This window comes from Hibiscus syriacus, unplaced genomic scaffold, assembly GCF_006381635.1.
Source record: "Hibiscus syriacus cultivar Baekdansim isolate YM2019G1 unplaced genomic scaffold, ASM638163v2 tig00001825_pilon, whole genome shotgun sequence".
In the NCBI taxonomy this organism is placed as follows: Eukaryota; Viridiplantae; Streptophyta; class Magnoliopsida; order Malvales; family Malvaceae; genus Hibiscus; species Hibiscus syriacus.
The window spans coordinates 760049-775564 of NW_024061893.1; the positions used below are offsets into that span (position 1 = coordinate 760049).

The 15516-nt window shown below is 33.1% G+C and overlaps 2 protein-coding genes across 3 annotated transcripts; both read left to right on the forward strand.

The window, feature by feature from the left end:
* The first annotated feature begins 7995 nt into the window (after positions 1-7995).
* On the forward strand, positions 7996-10661 carry LOC120135763 (G-type lectin S-receptor-like serine/threonine-protein kinase SD2-5). The gene has a single exon (XM_039151974.1). It carries the CDS (start codon positions 8216-8218, stop codon positions 10553-10555), a length of 2340 nt encoding a protein of 779 aa, XP_039007905.1. The 5' UTR covers positions 7996-8215; the 3' UTR covers positions 10556-10661.
* Positions 10662-11915: 1254 nt separating this feature from the next.
* LOC120135774 (protein WVD2-like 5) lies at positions 11916-15516 on the forward strand. Of its 2 annotated transcripts, none has more exons than XM_039151982.1 (9): positions 11916-12196; positions 12710-12947; positions 13029-13271; positions 13370-13410; positions 13618-13686; positions 13845-13944; positions 14028-14099; positions 14182-14292; positions 14878-15516. In XM_039151982.1, exons 1-9 carry the CDS (start codon positions 12192-12194, stop codon positions 15364-15366), a joined length of 1368 nt encoding a protein of 455 aa, XP_039007913.1. In that variant the 5' UTR covers positions 11916-12191; the 3' UTR covers positions 15367-15516. The 2 variants fall into 2 exon arrangements, with proteins under 2 accessions (XP_039007913.1, XP_039007919.1); XM_039151988.1 differs by having other exon boundaries at positions 11917-12196; positions 13848-13944.

The following is a 15516-nucleotide window of genomic DNA, read 5'->3' on the forward strand; positions in this document are numbered from 1 at the left end:
CTAACATGAATTTTAAGTACATGCAAATATTATATTTGATAAAAATGTCCAGATAAGACATTGAAAAAAAATTATTGTGTATTGCAATTGATTTTTTATTTTCTCAATTAGGGAAAAGTCTACAGTGCTCAAGGGAAGATGATTGGACGACATGATAACTTTAAGAAGACGGTCTTCATTCTACGTGTATGACCCAACAAGAGCATGAATAGAGATTATTTGTAGAAGACATCATATTGTTCGATCGTCTTCCCCCAAGTCATCATGTAATTCTAACGTCTTTTTTGTTGCACTGTAAAAAGAATCTTACTTGAGAAAACAAACTCAGGTGATCATTATTTCAGAATTTTTTTTCACTTCATTGGTTGGCTGATTTTTTTTTCAAAATATTATATTTTTCCAACTAATTTTTTCCTATATATCATATTTTAAAAAATAACATATAAATATTAACATTATCAATAATTGAATTTAAAAATATTAAAATTTTAACATATTATTTTTTGAGTTGCTTGTGAGTTTTTGGAATCAGGTATCAAGTAGTCCGTTTTGACTTACTAAGAACTCAAGTCGAGTTTAAGTTTGAGTGGAGTCAATTTAAATCAAATATTAATCGAGCTTTAATCGAATCAAACTTGAGTAACTTTCGTTATGCCCAAGCTCATTCACATTCCTATCCAAAAATGTTTGTGTTGCCCACGTTGTGATCCGTTTGAAATAACTTACGTGGGGAGTTTTGATTGGATGCATAGTTGAGGAAGCCTGATCTCAAGGATGGAGATTGGGCTTGCAAAGGTCATTGAGAAAAGGCAGTTGGTATGAGTGTTTTGAATAATTGGGCCACTGGAGTCGGTAATAATGCAAAGGTTCCAATGTAGGAAAGAAAGGGAGCAATTTGCCGGGTAAACAAATGAGATAAAGTTGTCCACTAACATTTCTTACCTAATCGATCCCCAAATTCAAAACACACATACAAGGATTATCAACTTTGATTCATAAAGTTGAAGGTTTCAAAAGGTTTATAAGATTACCTAACGCATGCTTTTGTTGATGCTTTGTTTTTTCAAACACGTCCACTTGTCTTTCAAAAATACCTTTTATCATCAGCACCCAGCCTTCCTCAGTCTCCATCGGTATGACCTTTTGCTCATACCGGCCTTCCTATTATATTTCTCTCCACGGTTGACTCTTCAACAAAAAGTTGTCAAAGATTTTCATGTCCATTATTATATAATATAAGAAAAAAATTCCAAAATTGATTTCAAAAATTTCTACAATGAACATGGACGATTGGGATTTCAAGGAAAAATACAATTAACACATTTGTATTTTTAATTTAATAAAAATAATATATTTAATGTAAAAATATCAAAGATTTGATTAGTGTTCATATATATATATATATGAACACTTGACTCATCTTCATAAATTAACAAAGTCTAAAGTTAACAGGTCCAAAATAAATTTGTTATTTCTAGATGCTCTCCAATAATATATTTGATTTCATTATGTGGTTGTTGGACTTCAAATATGATGAGGATTTGGATAAAAACGATATAATATAGGTTTTTATATAGAACAAGAAAAGTGACATCACATGGTAACATAATGGATCTCCAACAAGCTGCCCATATACATGCACGATCACCACTCGCCACTGAGTGCATGTGATGTGACGCATTTTTCACCTTAAACTTTGCAAAAGACAAAACCCCATGCACTGCGAATTTAAAGCGGCCGATGTGTGCTTTCCTCCCAATTCATGTCTAAACCCAAACTAAATAATGAGTAAAAGAAAAGATTGATAATTAAGATGAAATCATGGGAGCAGGTCCGGTATTACCACCATCGATCATACATATCCATGTGAGAAACCCATGAAACGCTGTTTATTTGCCGTGTGGCTCCATACATCATCGATAGAGATTCGAGATAGATTACGGGATCAAATTCCTTCTATGTATTGACTTTCGCAGACAGCCTAAGCAATGCAAAAACCATCATTTCACTTTTATTTTCAATCCCATTGATGATGGTAAAAGTTCCTCTCAAATCCATTTATTATGGGGCCAGTTCAAATAAGTTCAACTACTATTAAATGGATCAATTTAATCCTTGTACATTAAATAAGGCTAAATTTCACTAGAATTAACATCTATATTTAAAAAAAAACTTATTTGAACAATATTAGGGTAAATTACTCCAAATGTTACTAAACTATGTTCAAATGACCGTTTTGGTCGTTGAACTTTTAAAAACTATAAAAAATCATTAAATTTATTGAATTGTTATGAAACAAATATTAAATTTTATCAAAATGTTATAAAATTATCATTAAATTAAGCAAACTTTTAGAATATATTATACAATTGCATTGATTATTTTATAATATTTTGATAAACTTAATAATTTTTTGATAAATTTAAAAATTTCAGTGACAATTGATCATTTGAGTATAATTTAGTGACATTGATAGGCTTTATCCTTAATTTTAATAATATGAAGATTAATTAATTCATTTAATAATAAAATAGAATAGTATAAATCGTCTCTTATACTTAACTTGTCAAGTAATTTCACTTGCTAATCATCGTGAGAGAAAGAGAGATCCAATGATAAATATTCTAATTATACACATCTTATAGATATAATTACTTAAATTTGATATATCATAAGAGAATAACCCTCTTTTTGTCCATTGAGACCGTTCAATGAATTTAGTTCTAGTTAAATAGTTTATTGTAAAGGTTATGGTAGTAATGAATGTAATTGATGAGTTGGAAGAATATAAATCAAATTATTAAGATCATGGATTCAAATAGCTATTGGATAATGGAATAACAATAGTTATGTAGTGATAGTGGTGTTTGAAATTGGTGTAACAAAATAAAGCAGTGTACAACGGAATCACACCAATAATAGTAGATTGCAATCACAATTTAATGGGTACCAATCAATAGCGATGATAGCAGACCATTATTCCCATTCTTATTTTGCTATTATATTTATATTTTAAAAAATAATCTCATTTTTAAAAGAAAATGAACTCATTTAAAAAGTTTCACGATCACTATACCCACAATAAATACAATAATTTTCATTACGTCTGTAACTATAATAAATGCAATATAACTGGAAATAAGAAAACAACTCTCATTTAAATTTTTAACTAATAATAATTAGCAATTTGCTATGTAGGGGTATGCAAAAATACCCGACCCGAACTTAAAAAATAGGTAATTTTTTTTTAAAAAATTACCCGGCCCGATATTTTTCGGGTCGGGCCTGGGTCACAAAATTGAGTTTTTTCGGGTACCCGGTTAGTTTTTATTTTTTTATTATATATATATATAATGAATTATTTATATTATGGATTATTAGATTTTGTATTTCGAACTTTTAAATTTTATGTTCGGATGTTGGAGTATGTAATTCGAAGTTTCGAACATTTAAATTTGTATATATTTTTTTAAATTAATAATTTAAAAATGAAAAAAACCCGGTTAACGCGGCCCAATTACCAAATACCGTAACATCCGAATCAAAACACGGATCAATAAATCACCAACCCCGCCGAAAATTTGATACCCGAATTTGTACACCCCTAATATTTGGTATGCAATATGGCAGCCGGCGGGTACAACAGAGTTGTTTGGCACCTTCACAGCAGAGCGGTCCCATGACTGATAATATAATATTGGATTAAATGAATTCTTAACAATATATATTTTATGCATAGTTGGTAGTGACATTTATGATGGATGTCAATTACTTCAGTATGAAAAATCATATAATAAAAATGCCTTATTTTCTTTTTTCTTTCAATTCTATAATAATCTTCTACAACTTCTGCTGGCAGCCTTAATTTTTATTTTCCTTTTTCTTTTTAAATTAAAAATATACATTTTACAATCGGACACGGCAACCACTAGTTATTAAATATTGGTTTGTAAATTTCATCTAAGTCAGTGGATCGAAATCCTTAAATTATTATTATAATTTTTATATAGGTTAACCAATTTCAGGATATTCTCCACCTAGCTCCACTTCACTGGGTTATACGTTTCATTGCCTTCTGTTTAAACTAGCCTTGTTATTGATATACAACTTAATAATATATTTATTTTATTTAATTTAAATCTGATTAAAAATATAAAATAAAAAGAATTTATTGTTAATTCATATATTAGAATATGAATAATTTTATTTATTTTCACGATAAATATTATTGCGTGTAAAATTTTATATAACGAATTTTTGGTCATGTGACAATTACAATATGCCAAGTTGCAATAGAATAAAGTTCCACACTTATATTTATTTGCGATCGCATGTGATGTGTTATAATTCACGAGGCATAGACTGTGAGTGGCCAACAGATGTTTCCTTCCTAATCCTATCTAGGGATGACAATTCAACCCGAATCCGACAGGTTCCGACCCGACCCGATCGGGTTGGATTTTTTTTTTAAATAAATTCGGGTCGGGGTTTTTTATGCACAGTTCGGGTCGGGTTTAAAGTGAAAAAAATCCGACCTACCCAAAAAAATATATATAATTTTACCATATATATTTAGAGATAATTACAATAATACTCCTCTATATATAATTTTTTTCAATTAAGTCACTGTTTTTATTGAATAAAAATATTTTTTTTATTTCGGGTCGGGTTGGGTCGGATTTCTAAGTCATATATTCGGGTCGGGTGAAACCTTAATTTCGTCGGGTCAGGTCACGGGTAGAGACCCTTTCTTCTCAGATCGTATGGCCCAAAAACTCGACCCGACCCGACCCACCATCCCTAATCCTATCCACATTCATTCCACTGATTCAAGGCTCACGCAAAAAAATAAGAAGTTTACTGCAGAATTGGGCTATTTATTTGCGGCATAGTGTAGCTTTTATGAGATTGAGCTAAAGATCAATGAATAATTCAATTCCCTATCCGTATATTCCAGATATTTTATCTGAAGACTGTTAGGAAGATGTTAGATACTCTTTGGAGGTGATTTATGTAACAGTTTAAATTCCATTTAAAATATTTAATGAGTTAATAAATATTATATTTAGATCATCGAAGTAACTTACGGAATTCCTTTTAAAAACATAATTTAAATTAGATAATTAAAATGAATTTATAACTCCAATTGAAACCAATTTAAAGTATCTTAGAAAAGTTAGAACACCACAAATTAAAACACATATAAAATAATGATTATAAATCAAATAAATTTATAGTCTTTAATCATTAAGTAAGGTTCTACGATATCCTAACTCGAACGTAAATATAATGTTAACTATCTATATAGAGAAATAATTCGAAAGTTGAGCATTATGAGCTCAATAATACACAACACTTAACGAATAAACATGAAACAGGTACTGTAAGCAGGTTAAGCGTAAATGTGACGTGAGACACTTAAAACATATAACATTATTTACAATACAAAGAATCAAATATTAGTCTCATGCTTAAGCTAAATGCTTTCTTCTATTAAACACGTACACATAAAAAGACTAATTAATAACAAAATATTTACTCATGTACATGACAAATTATTTTAGATTTGTTATCGTTAGAAGAGTCCGGCATATTAGGGATAGAACAATATATTTACAGATATAGAGCAACCATATCGAAAGTCACATCAAACAGTAAACGTAACAACATATATATATTATCGCAAGCACAATTCGTATTAAATATAAACATTTAATATTGCCAAACTAATCTCTTACTTTGGCCAAAAGTGCTTGGATTAACACTCTCGTCATGGCTCGAAATTTGAATAGTTACAATTCACATTATTTGAGATATTTATCGAGTCACGAGACCCTACATAAAGAAATTAAATATTTTATTATAATTAGGTTTTAATGTCATATCTTTTAACATAAAGATATTTGTGATGACACCATCTCATAAACCGTGTGATCCACCTTCAAAATACTCGTAATACTATCTTAAAGATGATAGAAGAAAAAACTCAAAACTAAAATTATACATAAACATTCTAAAACTAAAAATGTCCAAACCTTCAAAGTTTTAACGGATTATTTGACTAATAACATTTTAAAAACCTTTTTATAATCTAATTTGATTTCAAATTTAATCAGATTTTATATGAACATCAATCGTTTAAATTTCGATGGACTTAAAATGATATGCTGTTTAGAGATTTAGGGCATAACACTGTTATTTCTAAGGACCTTGATCCCTTTACATTTGATTGCAACGAAGTAATAAGATTAAACACTAAAAAGTAATAATTAGACTTTTTTTAATTCTTTTAACGATAATAACATACATCGGAAAATGAATATGTCTACTTTTATGACATTCGATATTTGATTTATTAACTAATTAATAAAAATTTATTATAAGATGATTTTCTCTTTAAAGTTATTCTATTTTTAAATTTTAAATATTATTTAAATAATCTAACACCTCACCATTAATTAGTAGTCGATAACTAATCTAATTTTTGATATATTTTATTAAATAATATTTCAACTATGATTGAGCTCTATATCATTGTTATTATTAGTTTAAGAAATCCTCAATTACATTAGCTTATTTTATTATTTAAAAAAATATTTATTAGTTAATTTGTTCAGAAAAATATTTATTAGTTAATAAAATTTATAATATTTCGTATATTATTATCATTGTGTCACCTTTAGTTTCTTTTCTCTATTTTTATAGTCAACTTTCACTTTCAATATAATTCAACTTGTTCCATCACTAAGTATGACTAAGAAAATTTAAATAAAAAATATTATTATATATTGTCTCAACCAAAGAAAAGAATATTATATTGTAACAAATGAACCATACAAAATTATTATTATTACTAAATTTAATATATATATATATATAACGTTGAAAACTTTGTTCAGTTGATGATTTATTAAAAAATGTAAAAAATTTGTTTATTTGAAATGTTTATTTCTATAGATTGAGATTATTATTGATAAAATAATATTTGTTATAAATATTATATAAATGAATATACTTAAATATTTAATATGTTTAATTTATTTATGAAAATTTAGATAATACATATATAATATCAAATAATTAAAAAAAAAGATAGTTATGTGTAGTTTTATAGTTTCAACAGCCAACAGAGTTCCATTCCCATGTTTTTGTTTGACAACACTTTTGACTTGTGCTTCTTTTTTTCATTCCTTCTTACATTCATTTATTGGAACTATCAACCAAACCCCACCCCATTCTTTTTGACAGTTTCTATATCATCTCTGGAAGACCAAAACATCAGAAAACAAAAAATGAAAACAATTTTCCAAACCCAAAAAAAATATAAATATATAAATAGAACAGCTTGAAAAGGATGGGAAGGCAGCTCAGATCTCTCTTCAACTCTATGACAGAAGCAGAAACAGATTTAGGAAAACGCCAGAGACCCATGTTTGCAAATGCAATCTCATCCAACAAAATGTGCTGAGAGGCTGCAACCTACCCTTTTTCTTTCGTCTTCTATATTCTCTTCACTCTCTCCTTTATAATTAATTGCTGATGTAAACAGGGGAGTACTTATGTTCTAAGTTTGCTTCTCCTACTACTGTATGTGTTTATCCAAAAAAGCTTCCTTTCATGGCAAGGTGAAGAGCATCCATCGATTCTAGTCGGTCGGGTCTTTTTGTACGTTCCATTTAACAGTGTCCATCATTTATAGGTGGGTCTTTTGATTCTCTTCCTTCAATTTTATTATCCTTTTTTTTTCGTTTGAGCTGGTGACAAACCATTAGTCTGGTTTCTCACCCCCTGAATTGAAGTTTCTGCTTTGTATTTCAAAATCCAGACTTTATTGAATATTTAACTTAAATATGTCTACATCTTCAAATCTGCTTCCTCCATAGCTTAGTAATGTTTTGTGAGGAGTTTGGTGGATGAATTTCCTGAAACCCAGAATTTATTCTTGCCTAGAAAACCTGTTTTTATTTTCTATATATCCTCTTTGGTTCTAGCCTATTGAGGTCAAAAATATTTTCTCTTTCTTTTGGGTTATTTTGTTGTTCTCTGCTATGAAGACTCCTAGTTTTGGTTCTCAACTTGGGAGTTTTATAATGGAAAGTGGGGGTTTTATTCGTTTGCTGGGATTTTTTGCGCTGTCTAGCCTTTTTCTCTCTGAAATCTGTGGGCTAGCATTCGAAGAATTGGGTCGATTGAACCGGGTTTTCAAGGAACTCAAATGGATTGGATCGACAATGACGGGTTGTTTCTTGTATCTAACAACTCGGCATTTGGTTTTGGCCTTACCACTACCTCAGATGTAACATTGTTTCTCCTTGTTGTCATGCACATGGACACCACTCAAGTAATTTGGGCCGCTAACAGGAACGTTCCTGTTTCGAATTCTGATCCCTTTTTGTTTGACAAGAACGGCAACGTGTTATTGCAGAAAGGAGGAAAAGAAGTTTGGACGACAAATACCGGTGAAAAAGGAGTTTCAGAAATGGTGTTGATGGATTCAGGGAACTTGGTTTTGCAAGGGAATGATGGCACGGTAATATGGCAGAGTTTTGCTCATCCTTCCAATACCCTCATTACGGACCAAGAGTTTAGAGAAGGAATGAAACTTGTAAGCGATCCTAGCGCCAGTAACCTGAGCTATATTCTCGAGATCAAGTCCGGCGACATGGTTCTTTCGGCAGGTTACTCAACCCCGCAGCCGTACTGGTCCATGGGGAAGGACGCACGAAGAAACATTAATAAGAATGGTGGGGAGGTCACTTCAGCATCCATTGATGGGAATTCATGGAGTTTATTTGATGAAAGCAAAGCCTTGTTGTGGCAATTTACAATCTCGGATCCTACTGATGCAAACGCCACTTGGATTGCAGTTTTGGGAAGTGATGGCTTTATATCTTTCTTCAATCTCCATGATAAAGGGTCATTGGCATCAGCTAAGATCCCGGACGATCCTTGTGGCACACCAGAAGCTTGTCAGCCATATTTTGTTTGTTCAGGACCTTCAGGAAACACCAGATGCCAGTGTCCGTCACCACTTAGTTCCAGTGCGTGCAAAGCAGGCATCGACTCTCCTTGCGGTCAGGGAAAGGACTCTGTAAGCCTTGTAGATGCCAGAACCGGGCTAGATTATTTTGCCGTCAACTATGTTTCTCCATCGTCAAATACCGATATGAGCAGTTGCAAAGAATCCTGCTTGAGTAATTGTTCTTGTATGGCTATGTTCTATGACAATAGTTCGAGGAATTGTTTCCTTTTTGACCAGGTTGGCAGCTTCCAAAACTCTAACCAGGGGTCTGCTTTAGTTGCTTTTGTCAAAATGTCAAGCAATGGAAATGGTGTAGGGGATGGCGGCGGCGGCAGGAAAAGCTTCCCATATGTTGTGATTATAGCTGTTGCTACGGTTCTTGTCATTTTGGGATTAATCGTTGTGGCATATGGATACTATAATATAAAGAAGAAAATGCCAGGATCTCCTGATGATACCTCAGAAGAGGATAACTTCTTGGAGACTTTAACTGGGATGCCTACTCGTTTCACTTATAATGACCTTCGGACTGCCACAAATAACTTCTCAGTTAAGCTTGGACATGGAGGATTTGGCTCGGTGTACCGAGGGACTCTTCCGGATGGAACTCAAGTAGCTGTGAAGAAACTGGAAAACATTGGTCAAGGAAAGAAAGAATTTCGAGCTGAAGTCGGTATTATCGGCAGTATCCATCACGTCCACCTGGTGAGATTGAAAGGCTTTTGTGTTGAAGGAAACTATCGACTTCTTGCTTATGAATACATGTCGAATGGTTCCTTAGAAAGATGGATCTTCAAGAGAAACAGAGAAGATGCGCTGCTGGATTGGGGAACAAGATTCAATATCGCAGTAGGAACAGCTAAAGGGCTAGCTTATCTCCATGAAGATTGTGATGCAAAGATTGTGCATTGTGACATAAAGCCAGAGAATGTATTGCTTGATGACAATTTCCTAGCCAAAGTCTCGGATTTCGGCTTGGCAAAGCTAATGACCCGAGAGCAAAGCCATGTTTTCACCACTCTAAGGGGCACCAGAGGGTACCTTGCACCCGAGTGGATCACAAACTACGCGATATCAGAGAAGAGCGACGTTTACAGCTATGGCATGTTGCTACTCGAAATCATTGGCGGAAGAAAAAACTTCGATCCTGGAGAATCTTCAGAGAAATCCTATTTGCCATCCTATGCTTTCAAGATGTTAGACGAAGGGAAGCTGATAGATATCCTCGATTCGAGGCTGACCATAGAAGGAGAAGATGAGAGAGTTTACACTGCAATCAAAGTTGCATTATGGTGCATACAAGAAGATATGCATTTAAGGCCATCCATGACAAAAGTCATTCAAATGCTAGAAGGTCTCTCCCCAGTTTCAAAGCCACCAATGTCATCTCCATTAGGATCTCGCCTTTATTCGAGTTTCTTCAGATCGATGACGATGAGCGGAGAGGGCACGTCCTCGACATCAGCCTCAGCACCATCGGACTACAACAGCGATGCTTATCTTTCAGCTGTACGGCTTTCTGGTCCAAGATAACAATCACTTAAAAAGAGTAGAGGTTACTGGAATTATTCTATAGATTTGTATTATCAATATGATGTTTAACATCTCATATGGCCTGTATATTTATTAGATTATTGTTAATTTTTTTTGTAACATCAGCTATTAGCTATAATACAAGTCAAGTCCTAGTGTTGATTATAACCCTCCTGGTCTGGCGGCTGTCAATGGTGACTGCAAAAATGATGATTAATAATAAGATTATTAAAGTTGTTGCAAAGATGAGATCATTAGACATCGGTAAAATTAGTAATAATAAACAAGGTTGAAGAAAGACCCCAGCATAACCAGCCATCTTTATCTTTGCTTAAAAGCGTCTGTTTTCTGCCTTACCATTTAGGTGATTCAGTTTATTAAGCAAATCAATCACTCTTGAGTTTGACTACATCCATTGTATTATGATTATCAAAGCAAAGTCTTGTCTAATATAATTAGGGGTGTAAATGAATCGAGCATTCAACAAATTATTTGTGAACCGTTTAAATAACGTTTATTTATGTTCACGAATAAAATAAAATGAGTATGAATAAAATTTTAATGTTCATCTACTAATAAACGAACACGAACAAAAATGTATTCGATTCATTATGTTCACGGGCAAGCTCGTTTAAGCGTTTATTTTTTTTACATTTTAAATATTGGTGAAGATATAAACTAAATTGAACGCAAAGTAAACTTTGGAGTTCAAAATGTGAAGTTTAAGGAATTTAAGGATTTGTGGCATAATTTCATCATTTTTCTTTGACTTGGAAATAAAAAATTAAAAAGAGTATTGATTGCTTAACATTAAAATAATATTTAAATGGATATGTTCGCGAACGTTAAATAAATATATTCATAAAGGTTAAATAAATATGTTCGTGAATGTTAAATGCATTTGTTCACAAACGATAAATAGAAGAGTACAAATACTTTAAATATAAATAAACAAACACGAATATGATACTAAAAAATTTAAATGAACATTAATCGAACACAAACATAACTTTACTTATTTAACCATGGTCAAATATCGGACAAGTATAGTGTGATTTGTAGGTAAAGTTTCACTAATATAGATTATGACATTTTAGTAATAAGAAATATTCTAATACTAGGTTTAAAATAGTTAGTTAATGAATTGAATATTAATAATTATAAAAAAGTTATTTAATTAAAAAAATAAGTAATGGGGAGAGTGGAAGAACATATTTAGTTATTTAACCGTCCGTAATTCTCCGAAATTCCAAGTAAAAAAAAACCCGTACGAAAACCGTATTTTTGTTAATCTAAGAAAAGAAAAAAACGTATTTCCGTAACCGTATTGTAACGGGGAGTGTCATTTACCCTTGGAATAGTGAGTTTACCTGGAAATGGTTTTGAAAGCCGCTCGTATAAAATACCCTTCAGCCTTCAAAGAAACAGTATTCGTACAACTATCACATAGACAAAAAACTAAAGTTCAAATTCCAATTAAATTTTGAAGATCTTCCTGCTTAGGGGATTAGTTCCTTTAATCTCCACTGTTTGCCTTACTATCTTCCTTTTACTCGGATCCTTCGCATTTTCTATACTAATTTCTCTCATTAATCTTCTTCTGGGCTTCATGGAGTGTTGATTTATCGCACGCTTTATGAGGTAAGAAAGACCAGAACAACTCTCCTTCTCTTTTTTCTCCTAAGAAAGACTGAGGGATTTCATGTTTGTTATTTGGTAAAAGTAGATAAATGTGAAGCGAAATGTGTTAGTTGTTTGGTGGCGTTGTAGATCTCTGTGCTCATCGGAGCTTTGCTTTACTTAAAGTCATTTTATTTTAACTCGGTTTTTTATCGACTCCATTCCGCCTTTTTTGCGCATGTTTTTTCCCGCTTTTTGTTTGCTGTTTATCTGCAAAGAATAGATCTAAGTTAGTGTTCTTTTTTGCGCATTTTTCTTGAATGTTATAGCAACAACAAATATTATAAACGTTATTTGGGGGGGGATTAAGCGTCAACCAATCGGAGCCATATTTACCGTTTATGAAGCTGAAATAGATAGACGTGGATAGACATAGACCAATCAAAATTAGTAAGTATTGAAATTTGTATTGCTCCAAGGGTTTTGAGAAATTTTAAATTAGGCTCACAATTTTGTTTGTTTTGTTTTTGTCAGCTTGATGGATTCAGAAAGTAACTTGTCTTCGTTTGGGCTTGAAGCCGTCCACCTAAATGGTGTTTATCCACTACTTCGGGTTCCTGGGGATGATAGTGGTTCAGATAATGTGAGTGGAAATGTTGAGGAAACTTTTGAAACTTATTTGCAGATTGGAATGGATGACAATGGAGAAACTGAGGAAGCTAGAGAACAATTAAATGACTTGGTGGAGAGCAAAGGATTGATTGATTCTGAGGTATTAGAAGTCTGATTATTTGAGTGCTTTTATTTATTACCATTAGTTTGATACCATATTCAGGAGTGTCTGTATTTATAGGAACAAGAAGTAAAAGATAATGTGAGGCAATCCAAACCTCAAAAGGTTCAAGGCAAAACTAAGAATGAGAAGCCATTTGGTCCCAAAACTGTTCATTCAGCTTTGGTGAAGAAAAACAAAGATGGAAAAAGTGCAGAGGCGACATTAACACCTTCAAATGGTGGTTCTGTTGCTACAAGTCCAGGTCTGAGTCTGCCTCATAAAAACAGACCAGTTAATGAAAGACAAGCCAATGCATCTAAGGTTAGAGTTGTTTGCATTTCATCTTCTGATTGTTTTCCTTTTTCAATTATTGCTCCTGCCTTTTTGAGTATTGCTTTTCTCCTCTCATCTTCCTACAGCAATCTGAAACCTCTGATGCAGCCTTCTCTGAAGGAACTACGTACGTGCTATTCGTGCTTATGTTTCAATTTCTTAGCTTTCTGTTTTTTCATAAAGCCTTTTTGCCTTTGATATTGATTACATTATCCAACTGAAGGGGGAAGTTCATAGTGGTCACCTTTTATCTGTATATTTCCCCTGAAACTTTCTTGCTAGATGATGACAGATCTTTCTCCTGTCATTTTTGAACTGTTCTATTGAATTACAGGGAGAGATCCAAGCTCAAGCCTCTCAAGAAAGGGCCTGTTACTAAATCTGAAGCAGACTCAGAGTCCTCGTATCCTATCCAGTTTGAATGTTTTTTTTGTGTGTATTACTTTCTGACTGGGACCGTGGGTTGAAATACGTTGATACTCGAGTTTCATTTGCACTGCACTCTTTAGCCTTCTATTTCTCAATTCACTATGTTTATGTTTATCCTTAATTGCTTCATAGAACTCCCACTTCAACTGATGCCAAACCTCGTAGGGTTGGTACTCTTCCAAATTATGGTTTCAGTTTCAAGTGTGGCGAACGGGCTGAGAAAAGGAAAGAGGTTGGTGCTTCTATTATGTTCTCAAGATATACAGTGTATTCCTGCAGCTCTTTCACTTAAGTCTTCAACATTGTATTCTGCAGTTCTACACTAAACTTGAGGAAAAGATTCATGCAATGGAAGTAGAAAAGAGTAACTTGCAAGCTAAGTCCAAGGTGCTATTTTTGTGAATCCGATGGTGTCTATAATCCAGTTTTAGTTCTTTCTTGTCATAATAATACTTCAATTTTCTCCCAGGAGACACAAGAAGCTGAGATTAAGATGTTTAGGAAGAGTTTAAACTTTAAAGCAACTCCATTGCCAAGCTTCTATCAGGAACCTCCACCTCCTAAGGTGGAATTAAAGAAGGTTAGTTGATTCTCCTGATGAGTAAAATACTAGATGATCAGTTCAATACAGAAATTGGCTTGAGAAAATTTGTCTTGGTATTTCAATTTCAATGACAATGGCATGAAATGCTGATCATGCAGGTGCTTAGTTATTTTCAAAGCCTTAGCTTTAGGTTTGCCACCTTTTCCTATTGTACACCTTTCTTATTCAGCCATTTGCATGTCTCTGTTCATCATCCTATAAGAGCCATTTTCTTTTCTGAAAGTGCTGTTTTATATTGTTGAGTTGCAATTTATATCTCATTTCTCAACGCAACTTTCATTGTTACTTGTAGTTGTTGATACATTTAGCTTTGATGGATAACTTTGAATTGAACTGCTTTAATTTGCTTTGGCCCAATCCTGACCTGACAGGCCAATTTATTTATGCTTTCCCGAGTGTGTGGACACATTCATCATTTTATGATAATATATTTCATGCTCTGTTTTGGATTACACTTGTTAACCGTAGTATGATTTTATTTCTATTTTTCCTTTTCATGTGGCTGCATTGAGTTTCTCAATATTATGCAACATCGACCCTTTTCTTATTGCCTTGATGCAGATACCAACAACAAGAGCTAAATCTCCAAAGCTTGGTCGGAAAAAAAACACAACTCCTTTAGAATCTGATGGTAACAGCAATAGTGATCTTCAATTAGGCCGGCTAAGTTTGGATGAGAAAGCATCTCTGAGTATCTCCTCCAAAGCAATTTCTCCTGTCCATATAAAAAAGCCACAAAGGAAATCACTTCCCAAACTGCCTTCTGAGAAGACTAGTTTGCCTAGTGCAACAATTGAGGAAAGTACATCTAAGGCATCCAATCAGACATCTCTAACTGAATCTAAAGCAACTACTGAGGGAAAGATCGCCTCAGGCTCATCTAAAGTGACAAACAAGGAGAGTACCACCTTACCTAATGCAACAAATGAGGAGTTATCTCCCGTCCAACAGCAGGAGGCAATTTCTAGAGCTGATTCAAGTGGAAGTCAGCCCGACACTGATCAAGGGCCAGTGATCAGAAAGCAAGGACAGCTGGGGTTGGAACAATAGCTCCATTTTTACTGAAGCACCAAGCATGGCAATGGTTTTTAGTGGATGTTCATGTACAAAGCTCTTGACCCCTTTGTTTTGCGTAAATAAGGAATGATGTCTCAAGACTGAATCATTTGATGAATCTAAGGCATGATAAATTATACATTA